Raw genomic sequence first — 22794 nt, 5'->3', positions numbered from 1 at the left:
AGAACCTAAACACAGGATTGAACAGAAGGGTCTCCATTATTGCAATGTCTACACAAAGACAGGCATTTAAAGTAAAATAAATTGAATGGTCTTGGGTTTATTCCAAGTGGGTTAGATATCCACTAAACACTATGGAGGTTGGTTTATGCTTTACTACCACTTGTTTAGGACAATCATCATCCACTCTTGAACATTTTATGGAGATGTGATGTGGTTATGTTTGAGCATATTGCAATGCCACTCTTCCCCTCCCATAAATCCTTCCTATTACATGGACACTTCCTGAAGTACGTGAGTATCAAGGCAATAGGATGCCCCAACTGTAAACAAAAAATAGGAAGAAAATTTCAGTGCTTACATGCAATGTTAGTAAACAGAGTGTATAATTAGTAAGTGTTATATTGGATGGCTAATATCTCTTCTGTTAGCAGTTGTTCAGGAAAACAGATTTCAGAGCAGATTCACACTCAGGAAAGCAGATTTCGGAGCACATTCTACATATGTGAAAATCTAGAGACACATCTAAATAAGCTTCCATGTCCATATGGATTTACAGCAGCTCTTCTGCCTCACCTGACTTCTCTTTGCTGTTACTTCTTTGGGAGAAGCAGAGCCTGTGGTGTGTGCTCAGCACAGGACTGCAGCTGAGAGCTGTGGGGTGAGCAGCCTTCTTCTAGAACATCAGTGCACACCATTTTGGCTCTGGGCTACCCCAAAGCCCCCCAGACCAGGCAGGATATGATAGGATTTGCTTGGATTCTGCTTTTCTTTTCCCAAATGGAGTTAGCTATGTTTGGATACCACAGCTTTATGCCAATAACAGATCCTACAAAAAGTGGCCAGTGTCTGACCAAAGATGGGCCTCGTTGAACTGCTTGTCTCCTACAGTGGCCGGTACAGGAGACAGAGCAAGTATTTGCTAATATTTGCTAATCATTCTTTTGTATGGCTTCTCAGCACCTGCTCCTTAGAAACATGTAGACCCCCTAAGGCAGAGGCTGGATTTCTTGAGGAGAACTGGCTTTTGGCTAGCCAGCATCCTCGGATAAAGGAGCCCAGGTCTTTGTGGTGTCCATCACAGGCTGCCCAAGAATCCAGTTCTCTGTTTCACATGAAACTCTTCCATTAGTTGTGTGGGGTTGAGTTTCGGGGGAGCAGGTGGGGATAGTAGTATTTGCACACAGTTTGGAAGTGGCATGAATTAAAAATGTGTTAGGTTGTAAATAGAGGTGTTGACAATACGCTTGGCAATAACAGATGTACTTGACAGAAGGTGTGGGTAGCTGTTTAGTGCTCAGGAGGAGAGTGTTCAGCCCCCCAACTCTTCAGGAGTTTTATTAAATACTGTCAAAATTGGTCCAGGTTTGAAAAGCACCTTCCTGACTTCTCCCAGGAGGATGTGTGTGCAGGAGTGTATGCTGGATTGAGTACTCTACTGCTGAGCCACCCCTGTTATAATGCACATCTGCTGAGAACAGGACAATTATATGTGAAGCTCGTGGTTTGGTTTGCTGTTTGTCACAGGATGCACCTAAAGCCAGGTTCAACCAGTCTGTTCTTGTAACTGATGAGTGCAATGTCAGAGACATCATCTTGCTACTTGTTGGCCACTTCTGCTAGTCCTTCTGAGAGCTTCCCAGCCATATGTGCACTCCTGCACACATTGCTTAAATTTTCCATATGCCACCTGACAAGCTTTCCAAGGCACTTTATGCCACCTTAAAATAACTCCCACATCTCTTAACAAAATGTGTCATCTGGGAATGTTTTGGCCTTCAGAATATTTCACAAAGGCTTCAGACCTTCTCATGAGATAAGCAGTGCCTTTCCTGAAGGGTTTGAATTTTCAGGTTTCTGTAGTATACAGTGAGTAGACTGCCACCATCACAAGCCAACAATATCTTCTAGTCTTTTTGGCCCTTTAGATCTTCTGGCACTTTTTCCATTATGTATTTCCATCATTGCTGTCTCCATAGGTAACTACAGAAGCAAAAAATCTCTCAGAAAAGACCATGTGGTATCTAACATGGGCACTGTATTAGTTTCTTATTTTTGCTGTTGTCACTCTAGTAAGTATGTCTCAGCAGGTAACTTCAATGTGGTACCTTCCATCTGATTCTCAAGCCTCTGGATAGTTCACCATAAAAGTCACTTATGTGATATTTTAGCCAGAGAAATTGGTATTTAATCACCATTTCAATTTAATTTTGAAATGTGTAGTGGACAGACCCTGTGCAATTTTCCCTAATGGATCCAGGGCTTCATCCAAATATCACCAGCACAAGTTTAGATCTCACTTTTTAACCCAGGAACATCTCAGAACTGAATAGCATGACAAAAACACACACTTCAGAAACTTACTGATATGTTTCTAAATTTGTTGGATGTTTTTCCTTTTTTATGTCATTCTGTGATTGGTCTTATAGATGAGGAAAACTGCAATGTATGCTTAGATTTGGAGCTCTTTACATAAGTTACCTTCTAAAAAATAACCTGACCCCAACCTTTCATTTTATGAGATTAGCCATTTACATTTCTGTGCCACATTGTGATATATTAAGAGTTTGAGTGTACAAGAGTTTGTGGGTTGCAGGGGTGAAAAATCCAAGATAATATTCTAAAAAATTTGCAGTTAGGTGGGGTTGTTTTGTCTTTCCCTTACAGTAATACTGTGCCGTATTACAATTAAGAAATCACCTTTAAAAATATAAGTGTTCCCCACAGAATATAAGCAAATGAAATCAAAATATGAGCAAATTACATGCCCCTTTGTGTTAAGGTAATTGTCATGATTATGACAGATGCTGAAAGATCTTATGCCTGGTGAGAATTCCATAGAAGGTGTTAAAAGTGTTTCTAGAATGCAGGTGATACATTTTTAAAGGTTAAAAATTAGATTAAAATTCCTGTTGCCTCCATATGGCATAGGAGAAGATGTCAAAAACAGTAACTTTCTACTGCTGACGAAATCCGTCGTTGTTTTTATCAGTGGATTTTTTTTCTTGTAGAAGCGCTATGTTTATGGAAGTCCTTCAAAAAATGCCAAAAAAGGCAGACCTTCTACCTGCTCAGAGTACCTAGGTCTTTTTGAGTTTCTCTGCTTAGAGACCATGCTAGCTGGAGTGCTGAAGCCAGGGTCCATGCACCCTGCCCTGCTGCAGTAATTTTCAGCCCACATGATGTGTGAAAATAAGCAGCAGCAAAGCTTTCCTGATAGAATGAGCAGTGCTCAAACATTTAGGAAAATATTTCCATCATTTTTGCGTAGCACTAAACAAAGGTCCAATTAGAGCTGTAGCAAGCAAAAGTAAGCTTTATTTAAACTGTTGAAATAATTGTTGGGTCTTTGTCATTTCAGAAAGGTTTTAAAAATTCTACCTAGCAAGAGCTAATTAAAGCAGGAGTCATATGCTATTTAAACAGCAGTATTGTAACTGTTAGAAAAGAAGACTTTTAAGAGTTACATTGCTACATAATTGAAGTATTATGAAGTGCTCCAAATCACAACACACTTAGGTGCTTGATTACCTTTTTGCAGTCTGCTCATCCCTTAAAATAGGGGAACTCTGAGCCTGCATGAAAGGGGGCACATAAATGCATTGTTGAATCAGGGTTTAACTGCAGCACTGCCTACTATTCCATGAAAATTTAGTTTCTGACAAGCCTGACAAAGTCTGGAGGATTTAATATATACGCTGATAACAATTTTCATAGAATACATACAGCAGCCCATGAATTAAAAAAAAAGGCCATTTTTGGAAAAAAAGGCATGACAGCAAATCTGCTCTTGTAGTATCCATAGACGCTCTAAAAAGCTTAGCAATGATTGAAGACCATCTTCCTGCATTGTGGATTTACATATGTTCTGAATATTGATATATCAAGCATGGATTTACTGGCAGGGAAGCAGTATTAAACATGTTTAAACAGTTTAGGCCACATTATCAAGGATGTGTGTGATCTGCAGTTCCATATCAGCTGACAAGGGTTCAGCTACATGGATGTCCTTAAATCTTCCACCCCTGTTATATGAGTGCCTGTGAGGAAATAATCTGCTGAATTTGATTATAGAAACGTCTCCACCATATCTTAAAAGAGCCAGTTCTTTCCTTGAAGAGTCTGTGGTTAGGAAGACAAAGTGAAGGCTGAGATAGTGGGGAGAAATGAAACAACAGATAGAGTTTCATGTGTTTTGCAGTTTTTGATTCAAAGTGGGTTGATTTTTTTGGGTTTTTTTGGCTTTTATTCATAAACAACGCATATACCAATATTCATCCTGTGAAGTTGTGGATCCAATGTATCTGATTCATCAAAACTGTTTGCTCCATAAGGATTGCAGCTCATTATCCCTAATGGAAACATGGCTGAAATATTCTCTTCTCAGCTGTTCTCTGTGTTTTGGTACACCTATCCCTTAAAAATTTTGTGGAAGCAGCTTGTACGGCCATGTTTCCACATATTATATTAACACTTAGATTTCTCTGCAACATCATTAAGTAGTTAATGGAAAAGCCCCAACTTTTTTTAGTGCTGAACTGGATTAGCAGAAGATGTGTCCTTCCCTGCACCAAGACTGATGCTGAAATTGAGATAAGTGATTTACATTCCAAAAGGCTCATTAACCATCAGACTGCTGTGGATTAGATTACTAATGGCATCCTGATGGTTGCATGGAACTTCCAGCAGATTTTTTGGTAGCTAGCATTAAATCAATTTGAATTATAATGGGGAGCCACTAATACATACACATTTTTCAGCAAGACTCTGTAGCTATAAAGGCTGCCAGCTCTGTTTTTTAATTTTCACTAATAGTTTCATGCTCATCCAAGATATTGGAAATCTCAGGACCAAATGGAATGGTATGCTCTGGCAGTTTATGCCAGAGTTTCAAACCTGAGATACCAAAACCTAGAAGCATTAAGTCCTTGCCTTATTCCCTACAGGTGACCCAACCAATCATGGCATTAGAGCAGAAATTACAAAGTTTGCAAAACCAAGTTCACGCCTTTCAGGGCATTGCATCAAGTTTCCCTTCTTATGAGATCATTTAAGAAGAAAGAGATTAAGAAAAATCAATGTTACCTCCATTTTAGTTTTCTGTTATTTTCTTTTTTTCAGATTACTAGATAATTCTCCTTATATTTCAGAACTTTTCCCAAAACCATAAAGAAAATAGCTTTAATTAAAAAAATGGTTATTTTTGCAGTGGAGATCTTTTTGAGAGGTACCAAAACTCATTATTCTTGCAGTTGGAAACACTGTAAAGGATGGAGAAGGTTACTGTAAGTTTTCCATGCATTTACCAATGCCCTGGCCTGTCTTCCATCACTCTCAGCAGCATTCCAGCACAACTTGGTGTAACTCTCAGGACAAATTTCATGTAATCGTCTCACTTTTCTATATCCCATGGCTTGGAGGAGCTACATTATCTTGTGGGAAACCTCCAAGCTGAGCTGTGCCTGTCCCACTATTCACCACTTCTTATCTGACCTTCAAAAGTGCTGAGTGTTTTACAGTCCTTGCTGGAATCAGTTGGAGCACCAGGAACACAGCAGCCTTAAAAGTCAGATTGTACAGATCTTGATGGGAAGATGTTGAAACAAAGATGCCTGAAGTGAAAGGCCACTGCTAAACACATTTAGTCCTACAAGATTTGTTTTGTACAAATGCAGGAGGTGATGTTAGAGAGAAAATAAAATCTGCTAACTGGTAGAAATGTGAAGTCATTCCTTACACTGATAAAATAAAAGCAAAGGTAGAAGTCCAAAGTAGACAAAGAGGGGGAAAGACCATAGGACTAGACCTAAATGAATGCTTGATTGGTTGTACTATTATCTTCCTGTTTTTCAACATGTCTAGATGAAGAAAGGCAATCTTCTTGAACTACTTTCTTCTGAGTAAATAGGAGGATTCGCCTATTAAAAATATAAAGCAGGAATTTATTAAAAGGGGTACTTCTGATTTAAAACAAATTGGCCTTCTGGAGATGCAGAATGTTTGAAGACCACTTCTGTCTCTACTGTGTGTGAATACTGACGTGTTTTGACATCGTTGGTAACTACTGCACTTGTTGCTCTCTATTTGAAGCTGAAGAGAGCAGCATGTCTGTGGGAGTTCTTCTTTCATACTATCATCTTTTTATTCTGCAGGAATGCAATAAGATAGCAGGATGAACAATACTCTACTCCTGTTTATATAATGGGAGTTTCATCCTCTGGCTGTCACTTTTCCCTAGCCTGGGTTTTCCTCTGGCTATGGTAGCTATTCACCTGTTCTCCTCATTGCAAGGCACATCACTTTGCTAGATCACTAATGTCACTGCTTCCACCTGGCAGAAACCAAGTCCTGCTTTTGTTTCTCAGTGTGCAAGAAGAATAGACTCCATGTTTTGGGCTGAAGTGCTGCTTTGGGATGAGTCAGTGCAGGATATTTATGTGTCTTTCATGGCTGGAGTTCCAAACACATGGCAGATTGATAAGGAATGGATTACAGGCCGGACTTCTTACAGATGCAGCTTGCAAACTCTCTGTGTCCCATCAGTGATCAACTGACCTAAGGTCTGTATCAGTGATACCTATGTGCAGACTATACTCTTACAGCAATAGCATCAATGCAAGTTGCACCCTGACATGCTGCTCCTGGTTTGCACTTCATGGTTCAGCCAAAATCCCTCTTGCACTCAGTTGCTAAAGGGAGAGTTTTCTTTTGACTTTGCAACCATTATAAGGTGCTGAAGGATTTTCCACATCATATGAGAGTGTATCTAAAGCCGGTGTTGTTTGGGTAGGTGGGAGCCTGGTGGTGTTTTTCAGAAAAGTACACCCCAATGACAGAATACACAGTGTGCTTGAACCCATCCCTTCCTTGTTTAAATCTAGCCCTGGTAAGCCAAGCCTGAGAGCTGCACAAGGCTCTGAGCTGAAACTACTACCAGGAGCATCCTCCAGTCCAACCTTCACAGTTTTTGGGGTTGGCCTGTTGATACAAAACAATAAGTGCATTGCTCTAAGTCTCATAATTTGGAACAGAATGTAAGAGTGTGTTTTCTCCTCAAACATCTATAACAGAAACAATTTTCTACAGTGTTCCAGGTATAAAGACAAACTTCATCGAGCATTATCTACATTTCTCCTTTCTGTATCAGCTTGTTAATAGAAAAATGCCATGATTCACAGAGAAGATATTGAAAAGTATTCATATCAAAGGGAATTTTAGAGGAGATACGTGGAGAATGGGTATTAAAATATATTTATTTTAATATGGAAGCATTGGATAAATTCCCCAAATATAGCAGTTGAAAAAAGCATTCCTGAAATATATTAGCTGTGCTGAAAGGCCAGTTTATAAAATGCCAGCTATTTTATGCGAAGAAAATAAATACATTTAACACTACAGATACATAACAGCTGTCCTGCTGATTTCCATTGCTTTTCATTTCTGTTTTTTAGCAGGACATGTAAATGCATATTGGAGTTTTGTTGACTTCAACATTACCGTTATGAGGAAAAGACCTCAAATACCCAGAGAGAGAACTGAAATTCAATCAAAGTTTTCAGTGGCTTATTACAGTTTTACAGCCCCTAAAACTGGATGAGCCTCACTGCCAAATGTGGTAATTCTGTGAGTCAAACTCTGCGTTCTCTTGGGACAAGAATATACACGATCACATTTAGCTGCATTAATTTTTGTTCTTTTTTAAAAAAGACAGGATAAAATTCAGGAGATTTTAACCAAAATAGCTCTTGGTGATGCCTTTCATCCCTGATGCAACTCATAGATTTTCAGCAGCATCAGCAAAATCAAATTTTAGGCCCCCATGCATAAAGACCAAGTAGCTTATAAATTACTTAGTAACTAATTAAGCACATTCCACTGAGCAGTCTCCCAGAGCAAGAGGCAGGGGCAGGAAGCTGTGAGGGCTGTGAATAGCCTTGGGCAGGGATGATGCCACCTGAGCCACCAGGTTGTAACCCCAGGTGGGCTGTGCATGCAAACTGTGGGAACGGGGATCCTCTTTCGTGGTTGGAGCATGCTCAACTGCTGGGGTGTGCTGTGCTTTGCCTCTATTCTCACAGTGCTCTGCTCTCTCCCAGTCAGAGCAGCCTGAGCAGTGTTTCCATTTTGAAGCTGTTATTTTTCATGCCTGTATGTCTGTCCCTAAAGCCATCTTAACACGAGCCTCAGAAGGGAAGCCATGAATGACACATGGACAAATTTCCATCAAAACCTGCCTTGCTACAAGGCTGCTTCTTCATAGCTTCAGTCATAGCTCAATTTTAATGTCTACCAGGAAGACCAAATCCTGCTGGCACTGTTTATTTATTGTTGCCAGTAGTATGTGCAGTTTCCTGTGGAGTTCCATGGGGTTTGTCTGAAGGTTGCTTAGATCTGGCTGTTCTGTGATACCTTTCCCCTAGGTTTCTTGTATATCTGCATTGACCGCCCTCCTCGTGGGCACTGTCTTCCACAGGGTGTTGTGCTCTCTTTGTTGACTGTTTCATCCTAGAGTTAAAATCCATGAGTGCCAGGGCTGAAAGATTCTCATGGTGGGATATACACAAACTGAATCATGGTGAAGTATGTATAATTTAAACCCATAAAACTGTATTTACAACATGTAGAGTGTGATAGTAAGAAACAAGAGTAGGTAGATGGATTACTTGTGCTCAATGAAAGACTAAGATTTGTCTTTTATGATCAAATCTTGTGCTCACTAGTTGAAAAAAAGTCCACATTTAGCATCCCTGCTCTTGCCAAGAGGTGTACCAGGCTGGATTTGGTTTGCTCTGAGCATTTGTATCTCTTCACAGTTATGCATACACCAGTCAGTTTTATTAATCACGGTGAATGTAAGAGGGACTAATGTGTATGTATGCTGCACGTATCTGATGTATGTGGATATATTGTTTACAAATAACTCCTGGGAAGTCATAACACTTTCCAGAGGGACCTGAAGCCATTACAGGAAGCAGCTTTATCTGCTTATTGTCTGTGGTGGTTGGGTAGGCAAGTCAGATGTAGTAAAGAAGATCCCCGTATACATTGTACCCCAGGCACCAGACATTCTCAGGGAAGGGAGAATTGTGGTTATCTCAGATTGAGTTTATATATTTTTGGATAGCATGCATGTATATGAGGCTGGATTACACGGTTCTTGTTTTTGGGAAACCATTTTGAATTAGATATTACCAGATACTCACAGCAACCTTAACTCACTGAGATTCTTGCAGTACAAACCAAATAGGTCTCAAGTCAGGAGCCTGATAGGATGCTGTCTGCAAGAGTGTAATACAACTCAGCTAAACTTGCTCTCTACTTCTAATTAGTTCTGTACTATTCAATATCAGAATGTGTGCTTGTGAGTAAAATTGGGTGAAGAACAATGCCCTACTGTATTTTCCTGGATTTTGCAGTGGTTCACAGAAAGGCTTCCACTGATGTTCCAGTGTAGTGGATCAAGATGTTGGAATTCCATGGCTTCAGCAAATGGTAATGCCTTTGAGAAGCTTCAAAAATCCATGTGTAAAAGGAAGAGCGAGAGTAACTTATAATGGACTTCAGTCACAACAAATCTGTTATTTTTCTAGGCTGTCATTCGAACACATGGTCCACATTATCCAGTTGTATGCGAAGACTCAAGCTGGTTTAAATGGACCTTGTAAATTGTTACTTCTGGTATAGGAATTCAGGAAGAGCTGGTAAAGCAGTGTGTAATAGTACATTGCCTTTCTGCTGCTAATGACTCCATGATATAATTGATTTAGCAGTTGAAATACAACATTAAAAACAAATTATTAAATCTTTAATTATGAGCGCTTCATTAGAAAATTAATTTCTTAAACTAACAACTTGACTGGACCTATATCAATTGACATAATTCATTAACCCATCTGAGATTCTCTATTAGTTATGCTTAACTTACCTGGGTGTATGAGGCAAGAAATCTTTCTCAAGATAAATAAATTATCAAGATACTTTTCATAGTCACTTAATTAAAGAGCAAATTACAGAAGCAGAGTAGACTTCCTATGTAGTATAATGTAGCCCTACTGCTCCTCAGGAAGCAAACATCATCCAGTCACCTGATGTTTCTCTGTTCTCAAGTATGTGTAAATTCCTGAGAAATTTTATAATGTTGGATGTCTCTCCTGATCAATCCTGTGCCACCATGAACACTTCTAAAGGTCTCTGTGTAGGCTTCACTGCTGTTCAGCAACAGCAAACGTCTGCCCTACTGTTCCAATGGGCTTGCACTACAACGTGTTTGTCAATCTGCTAAATCTTTTGTCCTCCAGGACCTCAGGAAATGAAGAAACATGACTCCAAATGCTCTAGGAGCCTGGATGTGAGATTATCTAGCTGTATTAAAAATTAATTCTAGAAGTTAGTTTTGGAGTAATGAAAGGTGGAATAACCAAATAAATGCTTTGCATCCTGATTAGAGTAAGTGTGAATTAATTTCTTTGTAGCCAGATGATGTAGCAGAATTTGTGTGAGTATTCTGTTCATGCACTGAGGATTCCCAAGCAATTGCATTTGAAAAACTCCACCATCAGGTGCTTAGCAAATTTTAAATCATACTCCATTTTTTGCATTTTTTGTTACTGACATGCAGAAAAGGTCATCTGTTGCATTTTGAATAAAAAGAATATTCAAAACTATTTCATTTTGCAGTAAAGAACTTAAAATTTAGCTTATTGGGAGACATTAAAATATCATCTGTATGGGGAAAAACAGCCAAGTATTTGACACATACAGAATTCTCCCTTCTTGGATAGAAATAATTAATAAAACTGTGTTTCTCCACAGAAGCAGATTTAAAAAGAGCAACCAAATAACAATGAACTTGAAACAACTTCAGTGAAAACCTGTATTCCTAAGGCTCACTTTCCCGTTTGTGAAGGAAACTGTGTGGAGAATATATGAGTGAAGAGCTTCCAAATGGCTGCATAGTGCTCTGACTTTCAGACAGCTGCCAGGCACTAAACTTTTGCTAGCAAAATTGATAGCAAATTGTAGCAAGTTGGAAGTGGAGCTAAGTGGTAAAGTATGTGAATATTTTTGTCACCGCTTTGCAAGTCCAGTTTTGTCCTCTACAGAGGGTCTGTGTCCTCAGGAACATGTAAATAAAGATTTGATTGAAGCTCTCAGCATCAAATGAAGGTTGTGGAATAGTAAATGGCAGTCATCGTAGACTTTGAATGTCTGGGCTGTATCTGGTATATCAAGTAAAGAAAGATCTAGCATTTAAGCTTCAGGGCTTGGCTTAGAAGTAGCATTCAAGAGTTTTTCAGTGAAAAAAAAATAATTATCTTCTTTCTTATGCCAGTGTAATCACATCTCAGTGAGTTACAGCACCTTATCCCATGAGTTGATGTAGGTCATTATGCACTTGTTAAATATGCAGGGAACATGGCACATGGGTATCTCCTGCTACTGTGTGACTTCTCTTAGGTCCTTCTGTGTTGCTTATGGCCGGGTCAGGATGTGTTGAGAACCTCAGAAGATGCAGTCTTTCATCTCAAAAATTCTATAGTTGTCAATTTTATACGATTGTTAAGGCCCAGAAATCTTACCAGAACAAGATAAAGGGCTTTGGCATAATCAGTCATTGCTTGTCTCTACTTAATGACCCTGCAGGAGGTAATCTGCTGCAGGCAAGGGCACTCTTATTGCTACCTGTTCCAAAACACGACTTGGTGTGTGACCATGGTCACATTGGAAGGTGTGACCCCAGAATATCAGCTCCTGCAGCTGCTGAGCTTCTGGCCTTGTGCAGAGGGAGTCAAGGAGTTTGCTGGGCTCCCTTACTAGGAGACTGTATGTGTTGATACTCCAGCTTTTTATGAAAGATTATAAAAGAAACTAATTATTTGTAAATGTAAGCTTAAACTTTTCAGTACTCAAGAGGGTATTGTGTTAGGTCGCCTCTCAGCAATAGCTGAGAGCTAGTTCTGCTAATTCTGAAGAAACCTGCATGGTTTAAGCAGGGATATGAAAAAAAGGGTTCTCTGCTAAGGTATGAGCACTACTCTACAGTGATAGTGAGGGCCAAAAGACTGCCTTAACCCCCAGGGGAAGCCTACCCTGGAGACTAAATCCAGGAGGTTAAATCCTTGTACTGCTTTGCAGGAATTTCCACTGCCTGTCAGGAATTTTCCCAAATCTATCGTGCGTACGTGATTTGACATTCTCTCTTCAAACTTCTCCTTCTTATCTCTAGCAGGACTCAAAATGTTACACAAAAAAATTCAGAATTACACGTGCTCCCGTGTTAAATATAAGATAATGTAAAATATCTTATGGAAAAGACAGTGCTATCTCTCTACCTTATCATGGGCCTCTCACTTTTCAGTCCAGTTAATCATTGTTCATTGGAAAGACCTTAATTTATGCTACAATAATGATGTACTCTAAAGAGACACTGTGCTTTTCAGGTTCGCTGAGATACTCGGCAACTGGCTTTTCAAAATTGGCTGGAATATTCACAGTGCAGCAGCTGGTGCCTTGTTCTTTATAGCCCAAGGTCAATAGATGGGAAAAAGCTTCATGTTTTACAGTTTTTCCCCATGGAAGTTCTGCAGTTGAAAAGTGGCAGCATTTATGTTTTTCTTCAGTTGAAATGTCAGGGCTGGAGTTCTTTGTTATTCCACGCGTTACATCAAATCTAAATTCATAGGAGGCAAATTGAAGTTGGCTCACATGTTTTTCCCAGCATCCCTGAGCCTGGACTGGCCAGGCCACGAGTTCACCACCCCTTCTTCCCATCGGTGCTTCCCCCTGTAGATGCAGCAGGTGGAGAGGAGTCAGAGCAGTGCCGGCAGCTGAGCCGAGACAGAGAGAGCCCAAGGGGCCAGGCTGGGCCAGGGGTCCATCAGTGATGTGTGTGTGTGCCATGGGGGCTCGCTGGTAGCCCAGCACAGCGTGACCCCGAGGTGCTGCTGTGCCACTGTCCTGGTGTCCCTTCCTGCCCTCACATGCCCTGTAGTGACACCCATGTTGTTGGGGCTTGGCCAGCTCCAGTGCTATGGCACTGCATTCATGTGACACGAGAATGGAAGGCTGTACGTGGCATTTTTAAGGTGTTCTTAGCCAGGAAAATTAAAAGTCATGTGGTGGGACATGGTTGCAATGTGTTTCTCTGAGAGAAGCAGTATTTTTATAATATACAGAGAACAGAATGCAGAGGGAGCTGTGTGAAATAACCAGTGGTGGCCTGGTGGCTCAGCTGGTCCCTGATGGTGTGAGGGATGAAAGTTGGTGTTTCTGGTCTAAATCAGAGCAGACAGAGTCTGGTGTCCAAGAGGAGCAGCTGGCTTATTTTCAAACCTTTCTAGGCAAAATTTTTGTCAAACCTCTGTTTAACCTGACTTCTTGTTTCACCCAAGTTCATGTTTGCACACTTTCCCTGTAATACACCTGATTACGATTTTTACTTAAGGGACACAACAGCTGTGACTCACTCTCTGTGATGCAGCTGGAGTCCCAGTAGCCATATTACCAAGAAGATAGTTAAAAATCCAAGGGAATTACATTAAAATCCAACAAGATAGCAGTTTAAATCTGTTGGCTTCCATAGCAGTCCATACAATGACTAAAAATTGTCACTCTGGACCAAAATATTTGGGTTTCATGACATTAAGCTGAGAAGACTTGGTGTTCTCTAACTCCCAGAACTATCTGAATGAAATGAAGGTGTTTCTTTCCAGAGGAAAGTAAACTAAAATCAGGTAGCTAGTGCAGTCAGGAACATTGTGACTGTGCATTAATGCACTAGCAACTCTTGCTTTTTTTCTCTTGTATTTGAGTTTTCCAGAAGGACAGTGAGTGGGAGGGATACCCATGCACTTCCCAGTATTTTTATGCAGCCTAGAAAGCTTAGACTTACCAAGGAAATCAGTGACCACAACTGCACATGGTCTGAAAACTAAAGGGGACTGTTGTAGCTTCCTTAGAGATCCATTTGTTCCAGAACACTGGTGATTCCCTTGGCAATAGGGCTCTCAACCAATTTAGGTCCTGTTTTCATCCTACTGGGCCCTGAGCAGCACTCTTTCCAATCCCATGAAACTCCCCATTCTTCTCCTTAATGATGTCGCCACAATTTGCCTGGCACTAGAATTAACCTGTATTGCACCCACGGGGGTTTTTTTGTGTTTTCTGGCTGTGAGAGCTTAGAGCTACTCTGATGAGACTCAGAAACCTGCACAGGCTTCAAGTCTGACAGGGCTCAGTACAGGTTCTCAAGTGTTGATACTGAGTGACTGTGCAGTGAGTGTTAAGAGCGATTGTGTATGTTGTTTCTGAGTGAATGAGACAAACCATGTGCAAGTACTGATCAACAACCTCATTTCTCTCTTCTTTTAAAAACTATGAGCATATAAGGCAGCCCCATCCGTGAACTTCTCACAGGATTTTTACATGATGTATATAATAAACTATCCACTTCCTACTTCAGCGAAATGAGAAGTAACCGAGCAAATAAAAGTAACCAAGCAGAGGCTAAACAGTGGCTATTAGCAGAGAAGTGGGCTTTCCTAATGAAGAACTTTTCAACTAAGAAATGATGGTTTTCCTGTGATTTCAGTTTTCTGGGCTGTTTCTATATATAGTTTTCCAGTGCTGGAAAGCAGATCTTTATGTCTGTGACTCAGAGGCTTACAAGTTATCTAATGCTTATATAGATACACAAATAAAAGAAATTAATTGCAAATAATTTAAAGATCATTCATATTAAATGCTTCTCTTCAAGCCAGCCTGTGGCAAAAGGTTTCTGCTGACATAGAGAAGATTTTGCTCAGCTCTGAGCTCTGCAGCCTGAAAAGAATTAAAGATCTAATTTCTTTCCACTGCTTTCAATCATCAATTAAACTGAAAACAAGGGCTATAAATTATGGTGACCTTTGCAATAACTTATCATTTGTGGAATAGAAATGTGATGCTGTGAAAGTGTTGTGAATAATAAAAAATATATTAATAACTTTCTCAGAAACCAGCAAGCAAAGTGTAAATTGCTTTCTGCTTGGTATCAAATTTTCATGTAAGGTACTGTATCGTGGAAATTTTCAGTCTTGTTAAGATTCAGATGACCTAAAAATAATGCTGCCCCTTCACCTGTGTCCTTTTTGTCATCTCAGCTGACAAATGTGATTCTACTAGATTTAATCAGCATTTTATAATGACTTCCACAGAAAATAGAGCCTGTTTGTTTTCCCTTGTTGGCTTCTAAAATGTATAAGGAACAATGGGTCAATTTGTTGGACTAAGAAATCGCTAAAAATGTAACAACCATAAAAAACACATTCTGGTGGCACACACATTCTCTGTTTAATGGAATTTGTATTTTATGGCTCTTCAACTAGGTTTTTACAACAAACAGTGAAGGAATTGCAGCACCTGTATAAATTTTCAGACCATCGTTTTGTAGACCAAAGATCTTCCTTAGTTCATGAGGCAGCTATACCATTTCATGAGCGTGATTGAAATTCCTCCCCCCCCCCAACCCCAAAATTGTCCTTTTGGTGAGAACCCAATGAGTTCTTCATGGCCCTTGGCTTCTCTTCACCTCAAAGTTGCCAAGAAACAACCAGTGAAGATGTGTTTCTTTTGTGCTAGTTGCATTTTTGCTAGAAATACAGAGGAGAGCAGATAGGTACCAATTATCTGTGTGGGACATGGAGTTCTCCACATCACTGATCTGTGCTAAACACTCAAGCATGGCCTCGAGGTGCAGAGCTTTGGGTCCTGTAAACAATTCCCCATTTTCCTGATTCCCAAGGACATATGAGAAAGTGGTTTTTGTGACCACTGGAAAGCCTTAGATATCAGGTGACACTAAGCTTCTACATAATCCTTGTTCATCCCTGTACATGGAATAGTTTAAACTTCATCTAATTTTGATACAAGAAGATTTAAAAATCCCCCTCATACTGGACCTTTTCCCTTGGCTTCTCTTCTCAGCTAATGGTGGAAGATGGAGTGAAGATCCTTAGTCGATACTTCAACCATTGAATTACTTCTTTGTCAATGATTTTTTGTCTAGGATAAAGAGCTGTTTCCTCACCAATGATACCATATTTATCACAGTTCTGCAAAACTCATTGCTTTTCAGCGGCTCACAGACTAAATATATAAACACCGTAAGAATCCTGAATTCTAGTATTTGTTCATCTGTTCTTTGTGCCATCTTTGATTTGATGCTAACTGCTGCTAGTTCTTCAGCAGCGATGGTGGGCAAACTGGGAAACAGGCAAACATTTCTGACAACTGTCCATCCATGTCAACAGTACAGAGAGAAAACAGGTTTCAAACTCACCTTCCAACTCCCTGCAAGTTTGACATGAGGATTCAGTTTTCTTTCCTATATTTTAATTCCTGCTGTTGAGGTGGCACTTTGCACTGTGGATGCCAACTTTGGTGTTTGTATGTCATTCATAGTTCCCCAAGGGGAAGCTCACAGGGTGGCTGCATCCAGATGGGCCTGCCAAGTAATCCTAGCTACTCAGCAGGGTGCCACCTTCTGTGAAGTGACAAGGACCTAAAGAGATGAAGAGGGAAAGCAGTGTGAGTCCATCCCAGGAGGTGAAGATGCAAGTCCTTTTCCCTGTTTAAATTGTCCTTGAAGGGAAAGTGCAGATGAAGCTGCACCATGAAGCAGATGTTTGGATTGTGGTGTCAGATGAACGCTGCTCCTTTTAAGGTCAGTTTTACCTCTTGACACAGCCCAAAGGTGCATGTAGCTGTCAGTTGTTTTGAAAATTTGTTCTGCTTCAGTGAATTGGAGAAATTCCTTGTTCTAGCAAAGTCCCAAAATAACAGATGGCTCATATGTCAGGCATCAGCAAATCCTGAAGTTGTGGGCATGACCCCTGTCCGTGTCCTGTTGAAAAATCTGCCTGTTGTCAGGAATAGGGTTTTCTGTAACAAGACCAAAAGTGTAAGTTCCACTCACTCATAACGTACTGTTGTTGGACTTTAAAGCTGTCTTCCCCAAAAGTAATGGAGATTTATGTTTTGGAAAACATTCCTGCTGAGAAATTGTAACTTCCTGAGTGCTCAGTTAATGAGACCAGGCAAAGCTAAACTGCATTTGAGCCTTCATCATCCATATAAATGAAGGTGCTGTAAGTGATTTTGGATGACAGCGGGATTAAGGGAATATGGCTTGACATCTCGTCAGACTACTATGAATCCGTATTTTGGGTCAGCATAGAGGATGACACCGTATTTTGACTGAAATTTAACAGGTCCTGCAGGTATTAGGATAACTTGTGGTCAAAAACAGGTCAGATTTTATTAGTTTTGTTTTGTTTTTCTAAGTGTCTGCAGCCCTGTAGATCATCATCTTTTTGATTGTGATCAGCATGAAACTGAACTTAGCAATAGTATTTTCACCAGTTTTCATTAAGGTTTCATGCTCATCAGCATTTCTGAAGAGAGTGTTAAAGCTTTATGATTGAATATGAGAGCAATAATAAGAAAGAAAGGCCTTTATAAAGTGTCAGGAGTCAAGTGGACATAAAGCCTTGTGTTTATATAACATCTCTAAACCAGGGTATTCCATGAGAGTTGGGGAAATTTCTAAGCTGTTCTGTTTGCCACTGCTTCTTCATCACAGGTCACTCCAGCTGGTTATCAGCACTCAGCCCTGCTGCACAGTAGTCAAAGCCAGGGAATGGAGCCAGGCTTCCCATGCTGAGGATGCTTCCCGACTATCTAGCCAAGGAGTAAGATCACTGTGAAATATGCTGACAAAGCAGACTGGAGGCAAGGTAGACTAATAGGGGTTAATGCTGAGAGAGGCACAAAGAATTTTATATTGCTTGTGGAGCTGTTGGCACTGCTTCTTTCAATACTGATTTTTGTCACATAATCCCATGTTCTGACATGCTGACTTGATGTATCATCTCAATAATATGGGAAGACTGGGGAAATTCAGTGAAATGGCTGTATTTCAGTACAGTGTCTGTCAAGGGAAGGATGTCAGTCAATCACAGGCTGGAAAAAGCAAACAATGTCTTATCTCTGTGTGAGACTGAAATTCTTAATGTCCCTGTGTGCAGGCAGACCTGTGCCTCCATTTTCAGGCACTTTCATCCCTTGAGCAGCCACATATTTAACCTGCGTTGAGTGCAAGTGTAAATCCTGATGTATTTCACAGTGGAGAAGCCTTTCCAGAAGAAAGGAAGCGATGAGGTGAAACAATAACAGAAACTTCAGTTACTGCCTGAGATCTGCTGTACTGATAAAGCAATTAAAATTATGCCATTGAATTAACAGTTTCTAAACAATGAATGAGTTTAGGAGATTGCTGTGGCTATGAGAAAAGATTGAAAACCATTAATTTAAATGTTTTGATTATTGGGTCTGCTGAAGCACTAGTTCATGAGATAACCATTGTTCTGAAGTGAATCAGATCACTTTTCACTTAGAAGAGGTCTCAGGAATGTCTCAGTTAACTGATTAGTCACTGATATCTGACATAAGAAATATTTTTCATTGTAGCAGTAACAGTGATTTGGAGTCATACTGATTGCTGGTGGAGATAACCAAAAAGTTTTGAGATAGCCCAGCATCTGAATGAAGGTAGTTTGTATCCTTTCTCACCTTATACTATTCTTATTATTCTTTACATGACTGATATCAAACCCATTATTTTCAGCTAGTCTATGCAAATTTATCAAGAATGAATATGTATGTAAGGTTGCATTCCTCTTTGTGATGGTCTTATCCTGTCAGTCAGAGCATATTAACACAGCTGTGTGAGAAGGCAGCAATGGTAACACTGGTTTGTGTCTATTCCATGAGTGGTAGCATCTTTTTGATGATTAGCTAAAGGAGTTTAGCTGTCAGAGCTGTCAATCTGGCACCTTTGATGAGCACTAAAATAAACCTGTTCTACCAGTAGCTGTTAATTTTTTACCCTGCTTTTGATTTGCTTGACTCTTTGTGTCCTTGCCGATAACTACTAGAAAGGCTAATGTATTATGAACTCTGAAAAGCGAAGCAAGTGGCTGTCATTTTTTGCACAACAGATGTTCCTGATCAGGAATCAGAGAAAGGATCTCATCACTCTTCCTCTGAGCAATATAATTTGTCTGTTCCATGGCACACCAGCCACCTCCTATCTAGTGACTGATGTGCCCAAGTCTTAACTTCATTTCAGGATCAGTTCCTTTAATCTTACAGAATTATTAAGTTTTTTTTTCTGTGCCAGGGCAAAGAGAGTGGAAAAAAGGAAATTGCTTCATTGCTTACATTGTCACCAGTGATGCATCATAATGAAAAATAACAAAAGCCTATTTCAAAAATAGGAAAACCAAGTACTACATCTTAAGAGAACTAGAAAGTAATCTATGAGCACTTTTTTTTTTAAAGAAATAGCAATATAGATTTTATGATGTTTCTTTAGAAATTTTAAGACTCAGAGGTAGGAATAAACGGTGTATAACCCATCAGATTCTTGTGATGCAACTTAGAAGGATGTAAAATTTATATATTTTTAAGAAAAGCTGTGGATCCCGTTCTCCACCCCTGAATCATGCAAATTGTCTGAAATGAGTAATTACTGGCAGTGTTACTCTCTTTTCCATTTAATTTGATGAAACTGTATCACTCTGCTGCTTTTTGTAGTGATGGATGGGTACTGCTGGAGATGTAAATTCTGTAGTTACTCTATAGTTTATTTCCCAGTTATCCTGCTAAAGACTTGCAGGAAGGGAGAGGCAAGGGGAGATGGTCTTATCTTGTGCTTGTGATCAGCCCAGCACAGAAAGGGCAGCTGCTGCTGACAGTAGAAACAGGACTGTCTGTGGCCACAGTCCCAGCTGTCAGTGCTGATAAATGAGCAAAGGGTATTTGAGGAGCTCATGGTTGTCCATCACTGGTAGAAAGAGAAGCCACTCATGTGACCTCTTTTTGACTTGACAGGTTGACAGAACAGAAGTGATTCGAACCTGTATAAATCCTGTCTTCTCCAAGCTGTTCACGGTGGACTTCTATTTTGAAGAGGTGCAGCGATTGCGGTTTGAAGTCCATGACATTAGCAGCAATCACAATGGGCTGAAGGAAGCAGATTTCCTCGGTGGCATGGAGTGCACTCTTGGACAAGTAAGTGTCAGTGCCATTTTCCCCCTTGTTGCTAATTTTTTGTATATATATGAAATATGTTGTTTTTTGAGTGGCTGATGGGTGATTTGTCATTCATGGCTAAATTCCTAACTGGTGCTTTGAATGGGATAATTGAGAACTCCTGCTGGTTTGTTTTACTGCTGTAGTACAGCTTCAGGTCAGCCGGTGCTTGTAGGAAATGGAAGATCAGTGATTGGCCTTGGACACTGAAAGCCCATGCTCATTAGAACAGCATTGGAAAATTGACTGATTTTGAAGAAAGTTATTGTTCCTAACATTGCATGAGATTTAAAGCAAAATCCATGTCCAAGAAACACTTAAAAATACACTTTATTCACATGGGGTAGTGCCTGGTGATGTGGCAAATAGAGAGATAGGGTTGGATTCATCTCCCTGACTCTCAGTCATCCAAAAGTTAGGTGTCTAGACTAAGTTACTCTTCTGATTTCCATCTTTAGTTCAGTGGAGAGAAACAGTTCCAATCATTGATTCATTCTGCCTGAGACACCTATCACAGATTAGGATAAATTGTCTTCAGGAGATACCTGTCTTTCCTCATCAGTTGTCAAGAGAGTCAAGGCAGCTGGCTTATGGGAGATACTTAACTTTTTGTATTGCTAAATTTAAGGGTGATGAGTCCTACCCACAAGATCGATATCTCGATGTCATCATAGCCAACTCTGTGCTGAGTTCCCATACTGCTGACTGGTGGCACACTACAGTGTGCCAGGCACCACTGTTTATTTCAGACTGGCAGAGTTTTTGTCATAGCAGAGTTTTCTGCTCTTTCCATAATAGAAATGCCAAATTTCACTAAGCTGAGTGTAAATTTGTTCTCCATGCTGTGGTAACTTGTGTGCCAAGAGAATGAAGTGCTTTTGTTTAGATTAGCCTTTGCATGCTTACACATATGTTTGTATTATGAGCAGGATAGCGTGTCATGGAAGATGCTGCAAGGCTTTGGTTCCCTGTTTTCTCACCTTTTGTTGCTCCTCCCTCAGCTCCACCGCACAGGAATCACTTTGATTTTCTTCCCACAGCCATTAGGCCAAAAATGCTGGATGAGGAAAATTATTTCTCTCAGCAAGAGAAACAATATGAAATATGTGCATTTACTAAACTGGAAGCTCAAAATAAAGATGTTGGTATTTAGGATATTTACAGTGCACTATAAAGTCTGTTCCTTTTGACGGAATTCTTGTGATCTTAATGAAAATAAGCTATCCTATAACACCAAGAAGAATGGGAAAGGCAAAATGTTATTATAATGTTCTTCTTGCTTAATTGGCTTGAAAAAGAAAGGGGGGGAAATGTCACTGCTGATGTCTGTAGCATAAATGTCTTTATAATGATTTGATCTCTATAAATAGCACACAGCTGGGTTGTTTGCAGTGTAATTTTTACGGTAACCAAGAAAAAATAACAGTGTGAATTCTGTTGGCAGTAATGTAGCCTGGAGGACTCTGATCCGATATTTAGACTTTTTTGGTGGTGTTCCTTCCTGCCCTTTTCTAGGTTTTTAACTTTATAGAATATAAAACTGATTTAGGAAACTCCAGAATAGTAGCACTGGAATTGTCGTCTAAGTCAAGCCTTTGTGAAGACTCCAAAGTTGAAAATCCTACAGCACAGGCTGTACATATGGAGCTTACACTCTTGCTTAGCTATATGGTGTAATTACAGCATTCTTTTAATGATGATAATAGACCCATGGCTTTTGTTGAGATAATTTTGACATGAATTTGTTGTATACATCACTTTAATGCCTGAATAAAACAGATTTTTGTGTGAGAATGTGTGTCTGACTCCCAGCTCACTTTTCCAGTGCAAGTAGATCTTACTGAGACATCCAGGAAGGCTGTAGATTTTTAGGCATAGTCTGAAAGACTAATGCACTTCCCACCCCCATAAAAGTGCCAACTTCTATTGCTCTCTTCTAGATGATAGTTAATCTCTAAGAGATTCACTGCTACCTGTACCTCTCTGTAGATTATCACTTAGATGTGTGGTAAACCTGCATGTTTACCCAGATCATGTAATATCAATAGTAAAATTAGTATGGATAATAAATGCTGGGAAAGAAAATAGCATGGTTATACAGTAAGTTCGCAGAGAGGAATGAATTTTATCTTTATTCTGATCTCAGACTTACATGTAGCCTACCCAGTAGGTACAAGTTTGTCAGAAGTTTGATGTCCTGGATGCGAATGATGAAAAATGTGTTCCTTTGGAAGGCTTCAGTAATCTCATTCCAAATGCCATAATAAATTTGTGTTCCATGAGAGTGATGAGGGCAGTGACTTATAGGCTGTAAGATCCTGAGCCATATACTGTCTAGAGACATCCCACTGGATTTTCAGCAAGATTTATTTATACTGCTTTTGCCAGGACAAGTAAATTCTATGCCTATACTGGTAAAATACTGTAGTTAGTAGCATCCTGGCATGCAGTCAGTAATACCTGGATATGAAGGGCAGTTTCATCAACAGGAATTTCTTACCCCGCAGCATTTAAAAGTGGTAGAACAATTGGTTGTGCTAGACACCCTATTAATGTAATTACATAAGCATCAACATATGAATAGAGACATTTCCCCAAAGTGATTTGTTTTGTCCATCACACTCAAAAGTTTCCCTTCCAAACAAAACAATAGCAGATTATCTC

At 39.9% G+C, this 22794-nt stretch overlaps 1 protein-coding gene across 1 annotated transcript in view; it reads left to right on the top strand.

Moving 5' to 3' along the window:
- The window catches only part of CPNE4 (copine 4), a 184206-nt gene that overhangs the window by 55636 nt on the left and 105776 nt on the right, over nucleotides 1-22794 (top strand). Inside the window, exon 3 of the mRNA XM_062496747.1 lies at nucleotides 19930-20109. Within this exon, the coding sequence (XP_062352731.1) occupies nucleotides 19930-20109 (180 nt within the window). The remainder of the gene's footprint in view (nucleotides 1-19929; nucleotides 20110-22794) is intronic.

Source organism: Cinclus cinclus, chromosome 1, assembly GCF_963662255.1.
Source record: "Cinclus cinclus chromosome 1, bCinCin1.1, whole genome shotgun sequence".
In the NCBI taxonomy this organism is placed as follows: domain Eukaryota; kingdom Metazoa; phylum Chordata; class Aves; order Passeriformes; family Cinclidae; genus Cinclus; species Cinclus cinclus.
Note: the sequence above shows the minus strand (reverse complement) of the source record. Positions and strands in the feature narration are given on the sequence as shown.